The 20,215-nt window shown below is 41.5% G+C and overlaps 1 protein-coding gene across 6 annotated transcripts in view; it reads left to right on the forward strand.

The window, feature by feature from the left end:
* CFAP43 (cilia and flagella associated protein 43) overlaps positions 1–20,215 on the forward strand; it is a 108,630-nt gene that overhangs the window by 12,499 nt on the left and 75,916 nt on the right. For all 6 annotated transcript variants that reach the window (XR_651926.3, XM_009215317.3, XM_009215316.3 and 3 more), the window contains exons 4-6: positions 5,834–6,001; positions 14,332–14,482; positions 18,885–19,044. Coding sequence is in view for 5 of the 6 variants with exons in the window: in XM_009215316.3 (XP_009213580.1) it covers positions 5,834–6,001; positions 14,332–14,482; positions 18,885–19,044 (479 nt within the window). In the remaining variant the exon portion in view is untranslated. The remainder of the gene's footprint in view (positions 1–5,833; positions 6,002–14,331; positions 14,483–18,884; positions 19,045–20,215) is intronic.

A 20,215-nucleotide genomic window follows, 5' to 3' on the forward strand; every position in this document is an offset into this window, starting at 1 on the left:
GGAGACTAGAATTCTGAGATGAAGGTCTCAGCAGGGTCGGCTGTGAGAGAGAATCTGCCCCCACGCCTCTCACCAACTTCTGCTCACTTGTTTGCTGGCAGTCCTTGGCTTACAGACACATCACCCAGATCTCTGCTTTTATTTTCACATGGCATTCTCCCTGTCGTGTGTCTGTCTCCAAATGTTCCCTTTATATAAGAACACCAGTCTTATTGGATTAGGGCCCATCCTAATGACTTCATTTTAACTTGATTACCCTCTGTAAAGACCATATTTCCAAATAAGGGTACATTCTGAGGTGCTGGAGGTTAGAATATTAACATGGGAATTTGGGGGAGGCACAGTTCAACCCATAGCAATACCTAAAGGATGAGCAGGAATCAGCTTTATGACGAGAAGAAAGAACATCCCAGGCACAGGAATGGCATGTGCAAAGTCCATGAAGTAGAAAAAGCACAGCAGATTTCAATGAAAAGGTCATAATAATGGGAACAAGAGATTTGCCATGAGAGAGGCAAGCTTGGAGGGACAGTCAGAGGTGAGCTCATGAGCAGCCATATAAGTAGGTGACCATGTGGTTTATCATCCAAATCAGAATGCTTTTGAGAGTGAAAGAGGGTGTTGCTGATGAATGCAGGGCACTTCAGCCTAGACTGGGTTTCTCCTAGGCATACTGGGAAGGATACCCACACTCCATATAAGCTGTGCTAATGGACAAATTCTTTATCCTAAAGGCAGTGGGGAGCTACTAAAGGGTTTTAAGCGGGGATGTGACACAATTATATCTGCATTTAAGAAGACTCCTTTCAGCCAGTTATTTCCAATGAAAGTATCTCCAGTACTTTCACATTGTGGAAGATATATTGGAAGGAAACAAGGCATGAACATCAATTAGGAGGCTGTGGTGGTCCAAGTGAGAGATGACTGTGGCATGGACTAGGGTGGGAGTAGGGATGGAGGGAAGTGAAGCTATTTGGGAAGTGTTTGGGAGGTAGCATCATGGGACTTCTAACTGACTAAATGTTGGGTGTTGTGCTGAGGAAGAGGGATGGGTCTAGGGTTATACCCAGAGTTGTGTGTGACTTGGGCAACTTAGGGACACTGTGGTGCTATTCAGAGAGATACTGAGGGCTTGGGGACAGGGAATTTAGGGGAGGCAATGTGGGAAGATGAGCTGGGGGACAAACGGAACTGAGAGTGCTTGAGATGAACAAACAGAGATGTCTAGTTGGTAGCTGATATATCAGTTAGGACTTAGGTTCAGTTGTGGCCACAGAAACCCAAATCACCAACACGTGTTTCCTTCTCTCACATGCAATTGCCTGGGCATGAGCAGTTGTGAATGGTGTGGTGGCTCCTTGGGATCAGCGTCCAGTCTCCCCTTGTCATGCTGCTCTGCTTTTCCTAGGGTGTTGCTCTCATCTCTGGTCTATAATGGGGTAAATGTAGAGATGAGGGCAACACCCTAGGAATAGCAGAGGAACCCTAAACCACCAGTGTCTTTTGGGAGCCAATGGGGAGGGAAAAGGATGAGAGGAAGGGCACAAACCTGTTGTTGAAATGCAGGGCTTGCATGAAAGAGATCATTGCCTGACCCAGGGACTACTTCAAGGACTTTTGGTGAGGACAAGTGACAGTAGGAAGATGCAAGAGCCTTTAGTACCAAGGTTCTCAACACTGACTACATGCAGGAATTACTTGTGAAGCTTTTAAAAAATGTTCGTGCCCACTCTTTCCCTCTCCCCCCAGCCAGTTAAATCGGAACCTCAGACAGCAATATGCCTTGAGATGCCTTAAACCATTGCTTGAGAAGGAAGGACAAACACATTATTACCTTGGAATAATTGCATAAGGCTTATGACTTGAAAAAAAATTCTTTTTGGAAACACAAGCTTTTTTTTTTTTTTTTTTTTTTTTTGAGATGGAGTCTCACTCTGTCACCCAGGCTGGAGTGCAGTGGCACGATCTCAGCTCATGGCAAACTCCTTCTCCCAGGTTCACACCATTCTCCTACCTCAGCCTCCAGAGTAGCTGGGACTACAGGTGCCCCTACCACACCCAGCTAATTTTTTGTATTTTTAGTAGAGAACGGGTTTCACCATGTTAGCCAGGATGGTCTCGATCTCCTGACCTCATGATCTGCCTGCCTCGGCCTCCCAAAGTGCTGGGATTCCAGACGTGGGCCACCATGCCCGGCCTTGGAAACATAAGCATTTCTTTAAGAATGACCAGATGTTGCCATATGTATTTATGGTGCAAGCAAGTGTTGTCTCAGCAGTTTCTCTATTTGCTTATCATAGCGGCATTTAGAAACTTGAACATGCTTTCATTTATGTAAATAGTTTGTGAAGCTTTGACAATAAATGTAAACAGACATGAAATTATAAATCTGCTAAATTTGTATTAAGGGTATTCATTATTGAGAGAAAGTCCCCTTCCTCCACACTCAACTCCTATGGCAATTACGGACTCCATTTTACCCAGAACACTTAAGTGCCTCAGCATCTGTATGATACAGTGGAGTGGGTGCTGGTATAGGTACCAGCTGACATGATGTATCAGTAGCTCTCAGGATGATTGCCACATACATGGAACACCTGGGAGTGCTGGAAATGTACTGGGATTGAATCTACAAAGTGTGTTTTCATTTGCAGTGGAGGATGTCAAGCAAGGGAAGGTCCAGCCCTCTTGTGGGTGTGGTGAAAGGCTCTACTAGCAAAGACATGGGCACCGGAGTGGGTCCCATGTAGCCTGCAGGTGCTTATTCAGTGATGTACATGGCTGTGATCCTGGACACAAAATCTATACTGGAGAGGAAATGACTGCTGAAATAAGGCAATTGTATGAATATTTAAAATGCCTGGAACAGTAAAGTAATGATAATTCAAAAAGAAAGGAAGGAAGGAAGGAAGGAAGGAAGGAAGGAAGGAAGGAAGGAAGGAAGGAAGGAAGGAAGGAAGGGAGGGAGGGAAATGCAGGACGTAGAAGGTACACACATGACTGCCACTTACATTCATTGACTGGATCGGCTATAAACCACAGCCAGCTTCTAGGGCGGCTGGGTAATATTAGGTCCTCATTGTGAGTGGCCATATGTGCCTGGCTAATATTCGGGGGTTCTGTTACTCACAGGGAGAAATGGAGAATAAATGTTGAGGGACACATGCCCTTGCCACAGATATCCAGGACTGGTGCTCAGGAGCGAGGGCTGGAGGTAAACATTTGGGAATAATTAAGTCAATGGATAGCCAAAGTGCTAAATGTAAGTAAGAACACCTCCAGAAGAGCCTAGGGTGGAACCTAGAGGAATATCAATGGAAGGGACCCACCTACAAGACTCATAGGAGTAGCTATGAAAGGAGGAAGGACACTAGGCAGGGAGGGTTCCAGAATGTGCCTCAGCCTGGGTTTTACGGAAAGCAGAGGCTGGGGCAAGAACTCATGCACCCCATCTTTAGCAGGGTGTGTGATCCCAGGGCAGGAGAGCCAGTATGAGGGTGCATTACCTTGCTGGCCACCACTTGGTTCCAAGTGCAATTGGTTACTCTATCTTGAAGGTGGTCTTCTGAGAGGTTCTATGAACTGCTGTGAATCAGGACAGTCCTCAAGCAGTGACAGACTGTGAGTGAGGAAGGGGAGAGGAGGAGATGAGAATTTATCTTCCAACTCCTGTATCCCATCGATCAAAGCTTCACTGCACAGAGTGGTAACTCCTTCACACTTTCAGGTTTGTCGTGATTGTCCCCAGGAGCCCCAGTGAAGCCCCAGTGAAGCCTCTGGGCATGTGAAGTGGGTGTGAGGCGAGGCACAGGTGGGGTGTGCCTACATGAAGTTAGTCAAAGTGCACACAGAGTTGGACAGCCACTGAGTCAGCCAGGCAGAAGAGGTGGTCAAGGGCCCAGACACAATTGAGAGGATCTGTGGTGTCCCATAAGAGGTGTGTGACAGAGAGTCTGAGACTGATTCCAGAAGGTGGTTGTGGTGAACAGTGACCAGTTCTGCAGAGGTAAAGCTAGACAATGACCAAGAAGTGCCTTTTGGATTTAGGATGAAGGCGGGTGTCTGTGGATATAGCTATGTCAATGGAATGGTGGTGACAGGATGCAGATATCCTGGGATGAGGAGAGTGTAGCTGAGGAAGCCATGGTGGTGACTTTAGAACAGCTTGCTCAAAAAGTTTGACTCCGAGGAGAGGGGAGAGACATAGAAAGGTGAGACTGAGGGAAGGCTTCTTTTGAGAATGATATGGATGAGCACTTGTGTGTTGGCAGGAAGAAGTCAGGAGACAGGGAGAGTCGAAGATGCAGTTATCATGGATAAACCAATGTCCCTAAGAAGGCAAGACCGTGGGACCCAGAGCACAGGAGGTGAAATTGGCCTTAGGTAGGAGGAAGGACACACCTTCCATTGTAAGGGAAGAGGAGGCGGAGAGAACCATGCCAACCTGAATGGGTAGTTATACTTGAGAGCAAGAATTCTCAGCTGATGGCCTCTATTTTATATATTCATGAAAATCAAGGTCATTTACTGAGATTGAGAAGGGAGTAGAGGGGCTAGGGGTTTCAGGAGAGGGGAGAATATTTTAAATGCCCATTTTAGAGAATGAGAGAGAGAGAACTGGCCAGAGAAACATAGCAGTATTGGAGAGCCTATTGAGGGTCTGGTGGGGGTGGCAACCACAAATGTATGGTGTCACTGCCATGTACAGTCCTGTAGTCTTTGTTCCCATGTCTCCAGTAGCCCAGGCTTTCAGTTTTCTCCATTCAGGGTTGATGGTCTTTTCCAGGTACCTGATGCAAAAAGTCAAAGGATCAAGGGAACCAGAGATTCCAGCAAGAGTGTGGTTGATGTGATGGGCAGGGCATTTGTCATAGGAAATGAAGGACGAGGGCAGGAGGGAGTGAAAGACAAGCTAAGTTCAATAAATATTAGCTCCAGTTTCCTAATCACAGCTCTGAATGGAGTTCTGGCCCCTCATTTAAGGGCATAGCTCACATTTAATTTTTTTCTTTTCTTTCATGTAGCAAGGGACTTTGTTCATGGTAGGAGTTCAGGATAGTCTCTTAAATGGGTAAATGAATAAATCCATTTTAAAATACACCGCTTTATTCATTTATTTATTTTTGAGATGGAGTCTTGCTCTGTCGCCCAGGCTGGAGTGCAGTGGCATGATCTTGGCTCACTGCAACCTCCGCCTCCCAGGTTCAAGCAATGCTTCTGCCTCAACCTTCCAAGTAGCTGGGAAAGGCATGCACCACCATACCCAGCTAATTTTTGTATTTTTAGTAGAGACAGGGTTTCACCGTATTGGCCAGGCTGGTCTCGAGCTCCTGACCTCGTGATCCACCCACTTTGGCCTCCCAAAGTGCTGGAATTACAGGTGTGAGCCACTGCACCTGGCACCACTTTAATTTTAAAAACTCAATAAATGATCAATTGGCATGAATGAGAACAGTACCCCGAGATCCACATGGAGTACTCACATGTAATACTTAGAGATTCAGGCACTTACACTTGTTTTGTAGCAAATGTGATGATATATGTCATTTTCTAGGTTTGGCTGAGTTAAATTGCAAAATTATTAAAGAGGACAAAATAGCCTTGGTATAGCATATGACAGTATAATGTTTTTAAAATATACAGTTATTTTGCTTTCTTAGGATACAATACAATGATAAGCATAATTATTTAGAAATTTGACATTAAGGTCATCGATTATATCAGTCATATCATAAATTATATCCCAATTTATATAAATTTAAAAAATAGATAAATGTTCTAAGTACATTAAATTCAAATTAATTTTTTTCATCAAATGCTATTTTTCTCTAAGGAACTGGGAATCGAATATCATTTTGTGCAAGAAATCACAGCCTGGAATGGATGTGAACCAAATGTCTTTTAACCCCATGAACTGGCGCCAGCTGTGCTTATCAAGTCCAAGTGCAGTGAGCGTGTGGACCATTGAAAGAAGTAACCAGGAGCATCATTTCAGAGCAAGGTAGGAGGCTTTGTTACAACAGTAGCAACACGATGGTCCTTGTTTGCGTTCATGTAATGTGACTGGGTCAATTTGATGAATTAAGTGGCTTTATACATACATATATATGCATACACACACACACACACGTATATACATTCAGCTTATCTTGTTATAACATCTTTCTTCATGTGTGATTACCTTGGAGTGGTTGTTTGCGTTTCAAAAGAATTCTCTATGACTTGTTTCCCAATGAATTTATTTAAAATATTAAGTTCTCTGAGAGCTTTTTCCAACATGATCTAATTTTCTAAAATTTGATTTGTCCTTACTATTTTAAAACATGCCTGTTGTATAAAAAGGAGAGTTAAGACTTTTTGCTATTATTTGGATGCCCTACTGGAATTTCAAAAATAAGAAATGGTTAGATATAGAAAGTATGCAGATTGGCCGAGCGTGGTGGCTCACGCCTGTAATCCCAGCACTTTGGGAGACCAAGGCAGGCAGATCACAAGGTCAGGAGATCAAGACCATCCTGGCTAATACGGTGAAACCCAGTCTCTACTAAAAATACAAAAAAATTAGCTGGGCATTGTGGCAGCCGCCTGTAGTCCCAGCTACTCGGGAGCCTGAGGCAGGAGAATCACCTGAACCCAAGAGGCTGTGGTTTCTATGAGCCAAGATCGCACCACTGCACACCAGCCTGGGGACAGAGGAAGATTCTGTCTCAAAAAAAAAAAAAAAGAAAGTATGCAGATTATACATTCAGCCACATTATCCACAAGCAAGAGGTTAGTTATGTATAGTGGAGCCACGGGAGTTACCTGTTTAAATAGAACTGGGTCAAAGAGAAATTCTGTGACAAATGCCCTGGTGATAATGGGTGCTTTTGTTGAGAAAGAGCTTGGAGACTCAGGTGCTACTGAGCTGATCATTTCCAGTGTACTTCATGAAGTCACAGTTGGAGAGATGTTGGATCCCTTGATTTTAAGAGATCTCAAAGTGTTCCCTTGAAATTGCAATTTTTGATAAATCTCCTTGAGAGAATCTAAAGCTAGTGAATAAAGCTTTCGAAATGGAGAGCCTTAAGAGAAGCACTTCTTTCTGCTCAGTGCTCTTTATGTCTCAACTTCTTTTTCACAATAACCCATTGAATAGCCAAATCTGTCTCTAGTGAGAGTTGACAACACTGCACCTTTTAGTAAAAGTGGGTGGTATCTCCAGCATATCCTTGTGAGGGCAGACAAGTAATTTATCACACCCTTCTCTCCCTTTGCCTCCCTCAAACGTTCTACTCAAGTTCTGAATACTGAGTTGTGTCTTTTCTATAAGCAAATAAAATGGGAGATAAAATGAGTGGATTGTCCTAGTTCACAAAGCAAGCAGAATTCAAACACACTTCAGCTTACATTTGAGTAGTAGATGCTGTTTTTATGTGATTGTTTTTCTTTTTTATTTTATTTATTTTTTATTATACTTTAAGTTCTAGTGTACATGTACACAACATGCAGGTTTGTTACATATGTATACATGTTCCATGTTGGTGTGCTGCACCCATTAACTCATCATTTACATTAGGTATATCTCCAAATGCTATCCCTCCCCCCTCCCCCCTTCCCCCACCCACCTCCCCCCACCCCACAACAGGCCCCGGTGTGTGATGCACCCCTTCCTGTGCCCAAGTGTTCTCATTGTTCAATTTCCACCTATGAATGAAAACATGCAGTGTTTGGTTTTTTGTTCTTGCGACAGTTTGCTGAGAATGATGGTTTCTAGCTGCATCCATGTCCCTACAAAGGACACGAACTCATCCTTTTTTATGGCTGCATAGTATTCTATGGTGTATATGTGCCACATTTTCTTAATCCAGTCTGTCAGTGATGGACATTTGGGTTGGTTCCAAGTCTTTGCTGTTGTAAATAGTGCCACAATAAACATATGTGTGCATGTGTCTTTATAGCAGCATGATTTATAATCCTTTGGGTATATACCCAGTAATGGGATGGCTGGTTCAAATGGTATTTCTAGTTCTAGATTTTTGAGGAATCACCACACTGTCTTCCACAATGGTTGAATTAGTTTACAATCCCACCAACAGTGTAAAACTGTTCCTGTTTCTCCACATCCTCTCCAGCACCTGTTGTTTCGTGACTTTTTAATGATTGCCATTCTAACTGGTGTGAGATGGTATCTCATCGTGGTTTTGATTTGCATTTCTCTGATGGCTAGTGATGATGAGCATTTTTTCATGTGTCTGTTGGCTGCATAAATGTCTTCTTTTGAGAAGTGTCTGTTCCTATCCTTCGCACACTTTTTGATGGGTTGTTTGTTTTTTTTCTTGTAAATTTGTTTGAGTTCTTTGTATGTTCTGGATATTAGCCCTTTGTCAGATGAGTAGATTGCAAAAATTTTCTCCCATTCTGTAGGTTGCCTGTTCACTCTGATGGTAGTTGTTTTTTTTGTTGTTGTTGTTTTTGTTTGTTTGTTTGTTTTTTGCTGCGCAGAAGCTCTTTAGTTTAATTGGCTCTCATTTGTCAATTTTGGCTTTTGTTGCCGTTGCTTTTGGTGTTTTAGATATGAAGTCCTTGCCCATGCCTATGTCCTGAATAGTATTGCCTAGGGTTTCTTTTAGGGTTTTTATGGTTTTAGGCCTAACATTTAAGTCTGTAATCCATCTTGAATTAATTTTTGTATAAGGTGTAAGGAAGGGATCCAGTTTCAGCTTTCTACATATGGCTAGCCAGTTTTCCCAGCACCATTTATTAAATAGGGAATCCTTTCCCCATTTCTTGTTTTTGTCAGGTTTGTCAAAGATCAGATGGTTGTAGATGTGTGGTATTATTTCTGAGGGCTCTGTTCTGTTCCATTGGTCTGTATCTCTGTTTTGGTACTAGTACCATGCTGTTTTGGTTACTGTAGCCTTGTAGTATACTTTGAAGTCAGGTAGCGTGATGCCTCCAGCTTTGTTCTTTTGGCTTAGGATTGTCTTGGCAATGCGTGCTGTTTTTTGGTTCCATATGAACTTTAAAGTAGTTTTTTCCAATTCTGTGAAGAAAGTCATTGGTAGCTTAATAGGGATGGCATTGAATCTATAAATTACCTCTTCACAATATTGATTTTCACAATATTGATTCTTCCTATCCATGAGCATGGAATGTTCTTCCATTTGTTTGTGTCCTCTTTTATTTCATTGAGCAGTGGTTTGTAGTTCTCCTTGAAGAGGTCCTTCACATCCCTTGTAAGTTGGATTCCAAGGTACTTTATTCTATTTGAAGCAATTGTGAATGGGAGTTCACTCATGATTTGGCTCTCTGTTTGTCTATTATTGGTGTATAAGAATGCTTGTGATTTTTGTACATTGATATTGTATCCTGAGACTTTGCTGAAGTTGCTTATCCACTGAAGGAGATTTTGGGCTGAGAGGATGGGGTTTTCTAAATATACAATCATGTCATCTGCAAACAGGGACAATTTGACTTCCTCTTTTCCTAATTGAATACCCTTTATTTCTTTCTCCTGCCTGATTGCCCTGGCCAGAACTTCCAACACTATGTTAAGTAGGAGTGGTGAGAGAGGGCATCCCTGTCTTGTGCCAGTTTTCAAAGGGAATGCTTCCAGTTTTTGCCCATTCAGTATGATATTGACTGTGGGTTTGTCATAAATAGTTCTTATTATTTTGAGATACATTCCATCAATACTGAATTTATTGAGAGTTTTTAGCATGAAGGGCTGTTGAATTTTGTCAAAGGCCTTTTCTGCATCTATTGAGATAATCATGTGGTTTTTGTCTTTGGTTCTGTTTATATGCTGGATTATGCTTATTGATTTGTGTATGTTGAACCAGCCTTGCATCCCAGGGATGAAGCCCACTTGATCATGGTGGATAAGCTTTTTGATGTGCTGCTGGATTCAGTTTGCTAGTATTTTATTGAGGATTTTTGCATCGATGTTCATCAGGGGTATTGGTCTAAAATTCTCTTTTTTTGTTGTGTCTCTGCCAGGCTTTGGTATCAGGATGATGTTGGCCTCATAAAATGAGTTAGGGAGGATTCCCTCTTTTTCTATTGATTGGAATAGTTTCAGAAGGAATGGTACCGGCTCCTCCTCATACCTCTGGTAGAATTTGGCTGTGAATGCATCCGGTCCTGGACTTTTTTTGGTTGATAGGCTATTAATTATTGCCTCAATTTCAGAGCCTGTTATTGGTCTATTCAGGGATTCAACTTCTCCCTGGTTTAGTCTTGGGAGAGTGTATGTGTCCAGGAATTTATCCATTTCTTCTAGGTTTTCTAGTTTATTTGCATAGAGGTGTTTATAGTATTCTCTGATGGTAGTTTGTATTTCTGTGGGGTCTGTGGTGATATCCCCTTTATCATTTTTTATTGCATCTATTTGATTCATCTCTCTTTTCTTCTTTATTAGTCTTGGTAACGGTCTATCAATTTTGTTGATCTTTCCAAAAAAACAGCTTCTGGATTCACTGATTTTTTAAAGGTTTTTTTGTGTCTTTTTGTGTCTCTATCTCCTTAAGTTCTGCTCTGATCTTAGTTATTTCTTGCTTTCTGTTCGCTTTTGTATGTGTTTGCTCTTGCTTTTCTAGCTCTTTTAATTGTGATGTTAGGGTGTCAATTTTAGATCTTTCCTGCTTTCTTTTTTGGGCATTTAGTGCTATAAATTTCCCTCTACACACTGCTTTAAATGTGTCCCAGAGATTCTGGTATGTTGTATCTTTGTTCTCATTGGTTTCAAAGACATCTTTATTTCTGCCTTCATTTCATTAGGTACCCAGTAGTCATTCAGGAGCAGGTTGTTCAGTTTCCATGTAGTTGAGCGGTTTTGATTGAGTTTCTTAATCCTGAGTTCTAGTGTGATTGCACTGTGGTCTGAGAGACAGTTTGTTATAATTTCTGTTCTTTTACGTTTGCTGAGGAGCATTTTACTTCCAAGTATATGGTCAATTTTGGAATAAGTGTGATGTGGTGCTGAGAAGAATGTATATTCTGTTGATTTGGGGTGGAGAGTTCTGTAGATGTCTATTAGGTCTGCTTGGTGCAGAGCTGAGTTCAATTCCTGGATATCCTTGTTAACTTTGTGTCTCGTTGATCTGTCTAATGTTGACAGTGGGATGTTAAAGTCTCCCATTATTATTGTGTGGGAGTCTAAGTCTCTTCGTAAGTCTCTAAGGACTTGCTTTATGAATCTGGGTGCTCCTGTATTGGGTGCATATATATTTAGGATAGTTAGCTCTTGTTGAATTGATCACTTTACCGTTATGTAATGTCCTTCTTTCTCTCTTTTGATCTTTGTTGGTTTAAAGTCTGTTTTATCAGAGACTAGGATTGCAACCCCTGCCTTTTTTTGTTTTCCATTTGCTTGGTAGATCTTCCTCCATCCCTTTATTTTGAGCCTATGTGTCTCTGCACATGAGATGGGTCTTCTGAATACAGCACACTGATGAGTCTTGACTCTTTATCCAGTTTGCCAGTCTGTGTCTTTTAATTGAAGCATTTAGCCCATTTACATTTAAGGTTAATATTGTTATGTGTGAATTTGATCCTGTTATTATGATGTTAGCTGGTTATTTTGCTCATTAGTTGATGTGGTTTCTTCCTAGCATCGATGGTCTTTACATTTTGGCATGTTTTTACATTGGCTGGTACTGGTTGTTCCTTTCCATGTTTAGTGCTTCCTTCAGGAGCTCTTGTAGGGCAGGCTTGATGGTGACAAAATCTCTCAGCATTTGCTTATCTGCAAAGGATTTTATTTCTCCTTCGCTTATGAAACTTAGTTTGGCTGGATATGAAATTCTGGGTTGAAAATTCTTTTCTTGAAGAATGTTGAATATTGGTCCCCACTCTCTTCTCGCTTGGAGAGTTTCTGCCGAGAGATCCACTGTTAGTCTGATGGGCTTCCCTTTGTGGGTAACCCGACCTTTCTCTCTGGCTGCCCTTAACATTTTTTCCTTCATTTCAACTTTGGTGAATCTGACAATTATGTGTCTTGGAGTTGCTCTTCTCGAGGAGTATCTTTGTGGTGTTCTCTGTATTTCCTGAATTTGAATTTTGGCCTGCCTTGCTAGGTTGGGGAAGTTCTGCTGGATAATATCCTGCAGAGTGTTTTCCAACTTGGTTCCATTCTCCCCGTCACTTTCAGGTATGCCAATCAGATGTAGATTTGGTCTTTTCACATAGTCCCATATTTCTTGGAGGCTTTGTTTGTTTCTTTTTACTCTTTTTTCTCTAAACTTCTCATCTCGCATCATTTCATTCATTTGATCTTCAATCACTGACACCCTTTCTTCCAGTTGATCGAATCGGTTACTGAAGCTTGTACATTGGTCACGTAGTTCTTGTGCCATGGTTTTCAGCTTTGTCAGGTCATTTAAGGACTTCTCTACATTGGTTATTCTAGTTAGCCATTTGTTCAATCTTTTCTCAAGGTTTTTAGCTTCTTTGCAATGGATTCAAACTTCCTCCTTTAGCTCAGAGAAGTTTGATCATCTGAAGCCTTCTTCTCTCAACTCATCAAAGTCATTCTCCATCCAGCTTTGTTCCATTGCTAGTGAGGAGCTGAGTTCCTTTGGAGGGGGAGAGGTGCTCTGATTTTTAGAATTTTCAGCTTTTCTGCTCTGATTTTTCCCTATCTTTGTGGTTTTATCTACCTTTGGTCTTTGATGATGGTGACATACAGATGGGGTTTTGGTGTGGATGTCCTTTCTGCTTGTTAGTTTTCCTTCTAACAGTCAGGACCCTCAGCTGCAGGTCTGTTGGAGTTTGCTGGGGTCCACTCTAGACCCTGTTTGCCTGGGTATCAGCAGTGGAGTCTGCAGAAGAGTGAATATTCCTGAACAACAAATGTTGCTGCCTGAATGTTCCTCTGGAAGCTTCGTCTCAGAGGGTTACCCGGCCATGTGAGGTGTCAGTCTGCTCCTACTAGGGGGTGCCTCCCAGTTAGGCTACTCGGGGGTCAGGGACCCACTTGAGCTGGCAATCTGTTCGTTCTCAGATTTCAAACTCCATGCTGGGAGAACCACTACTCTCTTCAAAGCTGTCAGACAGGGACATTTAAATCTGCAGAGGTTTCTGCTGCCTTCTATTTGGCTATGCCCTGTCCTCAGAGGTGGAGTCTACAGAAGCAGGCAGGCCTCCTTGAGCTGTGGTGGGCTCCACCCAGTTCGAGCTTCCCAGCTGCTTTGTTTACCTACTCAAGCCTCAGCAATGGCTGGTGCCCCTCCCCTAGCCTTGCTGCTGCTTTGCAGTTAGATCTCAGACTGCTGTGCTAGCAATGAGGGAGGCTCTGTGGGCGTGTGACCCTCCGAGCCAAGTGTGGAATATAATCTCCTGGTGTGCCCTTTGGTAAGACCCTTGGAAAAGCGCAGTTTTAGGGTGGGAGTGACCCGATTTTCCAGGTGCTGTGTGTCACGGTTTCCCTTGGCTAGGAAAGGGAATTCCCTTATCTGTTGTGCTTCCCAGGTGAGGCGATGCCTCGCCCTGCTTCAGCTCTTGCTCGGTGGGCTGCACCCACTGTCTGACATGCCCCAATGAGATGAACCCGGTACCTTAGTTGGAAATGCAGAAATCACCCGTCTTCTGTGTTGCTCACGCTGGGAGCTGTAGCCTGGAGCTGTTCCTATTCAGCCATCTTGGAACCCCCCCAGTTGTTTTTCAAAATTGTTTATCATTCATAAAATCTAGGCAAGGAAGTTTTGAATTTAATGCATGAAACCACCAATTCTCCAAATTAACCTTTATAACCATATTATAAATTAAAAGTAGGTATATAATAAATTTGAAAATGAACTCAATATCAGAGATTATAAAAGTAGCTGAATACAGCCTGAATATGTGTTTAAATATATATTTATTTTGGCCTACAGTGTTTTTCATTTGAATTAGTTGCCAACATTTAAAGTTTGAGAGATTTCTCATAAATATCCAGGTTATAGTATTCTCTTGAAATTTTGGAATCAAAATTCTCACATGTCAACAACCCTCTTGGCTTGAACTGAGTGGTACCTGCCACCTTGAGGAGGGACAAATATTTTCCCACTTTCCACCATCCTCAACAGTCACATATCACCTGCCTGACCCCCATCCAGTATTCAAATTTACAACTCCTGCTTTAGATATTAGCTTTCAAAAATGTTTATAATCCCTCAGTACTTAGTTTAAAACTGTATAACTTGTCTTTTTACAACCTGTTATCTATTTTTAAATCTATCATTTGGCTTTTATCTTCTTGATTTTTATAAGTTATAATACCTCCCCACTTCACTTACATTGATATGCAGTGGTTGCATCAAAAAGAAGTTTCTGTTCATCTGATTGTTCTGATGCCTCTTTTGTCTACAGGTCAGTAAAATTACCTCTAGAAGATGGGTCATTTTTTAATGAAACAGATGTCGTTTTCCCCCAGTCGTTGCCAAAAGATCTCATCTATGGACCCGTGCTGCCACTGTCAGCCATCGCTGGGCTAGTAGGCGAAGAGGCAGAGACTTTCCGGGTAAGTACCTGGCACCTCTTCCTGTTTGCCTAATGGGTTGAGGGCTAGGAAGCCTGATCTCATTTGATTGTCATAACCATCCTATGAGAAATGCAGGATACAGAGGATCATCTTGGTTTTTAATATAGATTAGCCACAGAAACTGTGAGAGATGAAGACTCTGGAGTTTTGAGTTTGGATGACTGGGATGATGGTGGCTGCTAACAGAAACAGGGGGCCCAGGTGTGATTTCCATTTTGGGCATACTCAATTTGCGGTGCAGGGAAGACACCCAGGTGGAGATGCTGGGTGGAAGTTGGCAAAGTGGACCTAGTGTTAGGGAGGAGAAGTAGGACTGTCAGTGTCATTCTCACAGATAGGACGGTGGGAGCACTGAGCGGATGTGATGAGCAAAGAGAGAAAGGGTACAAGGGAAGAGAAGAGAGCCAGAGCCAGCTGACTGCTGAACTCAGGGGCGAAAGAGAATTCTGAGAAGGCGCAGTCACAGAAGTAGGAGCAAACCTGGGAGGGACGAACAAGGCCATAGGAAACAGCAGAAGAAAGCGTCAAAAGGGAGAGTTTGCCACATATTACACACCCATTCATTCATTCAACAGAGATTTATCAAGTTTCTTCTGTGTAGCAGACACTGTTTTAGGCAATGGGATTCTCATGGTGGCCAAGCAGGCGCCATGTAATTCTCATGAAGCTTACATTCTTGTCAGGAAGACAGAACAACAACAACAAAAGTAAAGAGTATTGTTCTTTTGTAATAATTATCACATTTTTCAATGATATATTAAATCATTACAAAATGTGATAATTATCGCAACAGAATAAATGGAGACAGGGCAGCAAGGAAGGGATGGGCTGGTTAAGGAAGGCCTCTGGGGAGATGACACTTAAGCTGAGATTTGAAGGACAAGGAGGCATTACTCCTGTTACAAGCAGGATAAAGAATGTTTCATGTGGAAGGACCTGCATGTGAAAGACCCTAAGGGAAAAAGAGAAATTGGTATGTGTGAGGAACTGAGAAAAGATGCATATGGCTGGAGCATGATAAATGAAGGGGAAGTGAGGTGTGGGGTGCTGTTCAAGAGAGAGGCAGGGAGCAGAGGGCAGCACCTGCAAGACCTTTGGGATGATGGGAGGAGCTCCACTTCTTTGGCCCTCTTGAACCTGCTATGCTTACCCTTGTGTTAAATTCTCAGCAGAGGATAGAGGAGGTGGAGGTTCCTGAATGTTTTTGACTACTGCATGGAATTAAGCTATGACTGTTAAAAATAATTCAGTGTGGGCCAGGCACCGTGGCTCATGCCTGTAATCCCAGCACTTTGGGAGACCAAGGCATGCGGATCACCTGAGGTCAGGGGTTCAAGACCAGCCTGGCCAACATGGTGAAATCCCCATCTCTACAAAAATACAAAAATTAGCTGGGCATGATGGCAGATGCCTGTAATCCCAGCTACTTGGGAGGCTGAGGTAGGAGAGTCACTTGAACCCGGGAGGCGGAGGTTGCAGTGAGCTGAGATCGCACCAGCCTAGGTGACAGAGCAAGACTCCGTCTCAAAAATAAAATAAAATAAAATAAAATAAAAATAATTCAGTATAAGGATTAGTTCATTAAAAAATCTCTGTGGCAAGCAAGAGAAAGGGTTACATGCCCTTAATATTTCCTTTAATGAATCACAATGATTCACCTTTTTAAATTATGGAAAGAGATTATAGTCAATCTCCTGCATTCATGGGTTCCACTTCTGTGTATTCAACCCACTGCAGATCAAAAATATTCAGAAAAAAGTGGTATGGTTGCATCTGTACTGAATATATACACACTTTTATTTTTTCTCATTATTGCCTAAACAATACAGTATAACAACTATTTCTAAAACATTTATATTGTATTAGGTATTATAAGTAACCTAGAGATGTCTTAAAAGTATATGGGAGAAAAAATAAAATAAAAACATTGAAAATAAAGAAAAAATATGTAGGGGATATATGTAGGTTATATGGAAATACTATGTCATTTTATATAAGGAACTTGAGTATCCACAGATTCTGGTATTGCTAGAGGGTCCTGGAACCCATCCCCTGTGGATACTGTAGTTCTTTTTATAGCACAGGTCTCAACCTTGGAGATATAACTGCATTCAGCCACAGTGGGGCAGCAAAGTAAGAACAAAGAGATCAGCCATCAAGGTTTGTAGCTCCAATTTTTCTGTGTTTAGTATTTGGTGCTCAGAGCCCCTAAATTTCTACTATCTCAAATTGGGTTTTTCTGGGCAGAAAATATGTGTAGGAGCCCTTATATTTCACATTTTGTACAAACATAATGAACTCTGCATAAAACATTTAAAATTCAGGCAATTGTCCTTGTCATTTGAGAAATGCTTTGAAATGCCTTCTTTAAATACTCAGATATGGAGTTAGAATTTTTAAATGCTCATAATAGACATCTTTATTTTAAAACCTTTTTTTTTTTTTTTTGAGACGGAGTCTCGCTCTGTCACCCAGGCTGGAGTGCAGTGGCGCCATCTCAGCTCACTGCAAGCTCCGCCTCCTGGGTTCACGCCATTCTCCTGCCTCAGCCTCCCGAGTAGCTGGGACTACAGGCGCCCGCCACCTCGCCCGGCTAGTTTTTTGTATTTTTCAGTAGAGACGGGGTTTCACCGTGTTAGCCAGGATGGTCTTGATCTCCTGACCTCGTGATCCGCCCGTCTCGGCCTCCCAAAGTGCTGGGATTACAGGCTTGAGCCACCGCACCCGGCCCAAAACCTTTTTTATTTGTATAAATTTAAGGGGTACACATGCAGTTTTGCTATGTGGATATATTGTCTGGGCAGACATCTTTACTTCCTAGGACTTGTGTACTTAGTATATTTTAAATTTTTCTGAAAGCAGAAATGTAATATTATAGTTTGACATCTGTAAATCATTCAGGGATTATTAATAAAGCCATATATTTTGTATTTAAGTTAGACATTTTCCCAGCAGTTTACTTTTTCATTTTGTAGCATAATAAAGTGAGGAAAATGTTTAAAACATTAATTAATGTCTGTACAATGAGTGAAAGCATAACCAAAAATAGATCTCAAATGTCTTGATTCTATTCCCTCCTTCAATGTCATTTTTTGTGATCTGGGTACCAATGGCAAGGGAATCAATAATGATTCGATTATAAGGTCTTAAAAATGGATGAGTTGTGGACTTTTAAAAAATTACAAACATTAAATAATCCCATTATCTATTCATAGGTAATGCCAGAAGGGTACATTACAGGCCTTTAAATAGCCCTGAGTCACATTACACAACTTATTTAGGGCATTAGAAATGTATCCAATTTTAAGTCGTAGCATAGGGGAAATCAAAGGCAGATGTTATCTGGCAGAAATTGGATCCAAGATCATGAACTTAATCTCAAGTGTCTAATTTCTTTTTTCCATCTACCTTTTTAATTTTTTCAAACAGATGTTGCTAAATAGGAATCTCTTTTAGAAACTCAAATATTTTGAAACATATATGGATTTTTACATTTTCTAAAGCACAATTAAATTGGACTGCAATTTTTCATGTTTTGTCATCATGTGATCAAAATTATTTCTGATTCTAGAGGACTGAAAAAGGAGATGGTATTATTAACAAACATTTCTAAACACTACTGGTACCTTTTATTTTTAAATCTCTCAGAATTATAAGCTGTTTCTGCTTACATAATCCATATACTCACATTCATTTTTAAATGTCATCAAATATATTTATTGATTAAAAAGTAATAGGAAGACAAACCGAGGTTTGTCTTAAAGAAAAAAAGCCACATACAATACTAGTTTAACATACCAAGGCCAGAAAATTTCCAATTTTAATCTTCACATTTTGTTTTATACGCACAGATTCATTGGTATTGTGCAAATGGTGTTTTGTTGTTGTTGTTTTGTTTAATATTTTGATCCTATTTTCATTGCAGATAAGTCTGTCTTTTTGTGATTTATATTCTAAGGTTAGATGTCATAAAAAAAAACTCAGGAAACTTTTCAATAATGGTGATAACAGTGAATAACTCTTTTCCTTGTGAGTCAAATCTCAATCAGACACCACAAAAGTGTCATTATTCAGCTGCAGTTTAATTTTTTGGAGTGGGAAAGGTGATTTTCCTTTTTCTTGATCCACTGGGTGACCAGATTGTTACCCAACTATTTATTTTCTAACTATCTAAGGCTATGAGGGCATGAAATATACAAATAATAAATTAAAGTCAATCTGTCCTTTAAAAAAAATTATTATGATGAATGCTCAATGTTCCTATGTTTTCTGTGTCTGTGGGGTTAGGGATGGTTCCTTTCTGTCAGTTGTTCTGGTGGGCATTTCTTAGGCTCTTAGCCATGATGTTTTCTTAACACAAGGTTTTATTCTCTCCCTGAAGCCTAAAGATGATCTATATCCTTTGCTTCACCCGACTATGCATTGCTGGACTCCAACAAGTGACTTGTACATTGGCTGTGAAGAGGGTCATCTTTTAATGATTAATGGAGACACCTTGAAAGTGACTGTGCTTAATAAGATAGAAGAGGAATCACCACTGGGTGAGAAACTGTCCTGATTCATATTCCCGTATAGCCATGGGTGTTGGTTTTGTTGGTTTTCCCTGTATTTCTCTTGCCTGGAGACATCTTTGATTCCCCCTTCTTCTTAATCCCCTGGCTGTTACTATGCTCTTGGCATTCTACCATCCCTTTATATGCATATTTCATGTAATCCTCAGAACAACATTATAAGGGGAGACACATTAATCTCCATGATACAGAAGAGATATGTTAGGAAACACGGCCCAGTCCACATAAACTGTGGAGCTGACACCTGAACCCAGGCAATAAGACCTCAGAGTCCAAGTTCTTGGCTACTGTGCTGTATCTGTTTCTATACATATGCCCATTCTGCTTAGTCTGCTAATCATACACTTTCCTGCCCCCTATCCCAACCCTTTTCTCCAGGCTGATCATCTCTTAAGCCCAAAAGCCATCTTGAAAATTACCTTTCTATTGCTCAGTTAGAAGTGTTGTTTTTTTGTGTGTTTTTTTAGACAGAGTCTCATTCTGTCACCCAGGCTAGAGTGCAGTGGCGCAATCTTGGCTCACTGCAACCTCTGCCTCCCAGGTTCAAGCCATCTCATGCTTCAGCCTCCCAAGTACCTGGAATTATAGGCACACACTACCACGCCCGGCTAATTTTTGTATTTTTAGTAGAGGTGGGGTTTTGTCATGTTGGCCAGGCTGATCTTGAACTCCTGACCTCAAGTGATCTGCCTACCTTGGCCTCCCAAAGTGCAGGGATTACAGGCAGGAGCCACCACACCCTGCCATATTGCTCAGCTAGAATTTGAAAGAGAACCTGATCTATTCTGCCTTAGATATAGTGTCTATTCCTGACCCCATCAGCTGTGGCCATGGTTGGGCCTGGGTCACAGGAGCCACTGTCTACTCATTGAGCAGTAGACGTAGACCCTGGGAGGAGGGGGCCTTGCCAGGGCAAGCTCCTCAAACCTGTCCAAAGCATTCTCTATTTCCATTGCTCTTACTATTTCACACCTTGATTTCTGTAACAACCTTAGGATGGACTTCACTGACCTTAATATACATCTGACCCAAACCAGGCAGCTTATCTCTGTCAAATTGCCTTTTTGAAGGCCACTTTTAACACCCAGCTCAAGAACTGCACTGCCTTGATTTCATGCTCTCTCTAATGTGATCCTACCTA

This window comes from Papio anubis, chromosome 11, assembly GCF_008728515.1.
Source record: "Papio anubis isolate 15944 chromosome 11, Panubis1.0, whole genome shotgun sequence".
Taxonomy (NCBI): domain Eukaryota; kingdom Metazoa; phylum Chordata; class Mammalia; order Primates; family Cercopithecidae; genus Papio; species Papio anubis.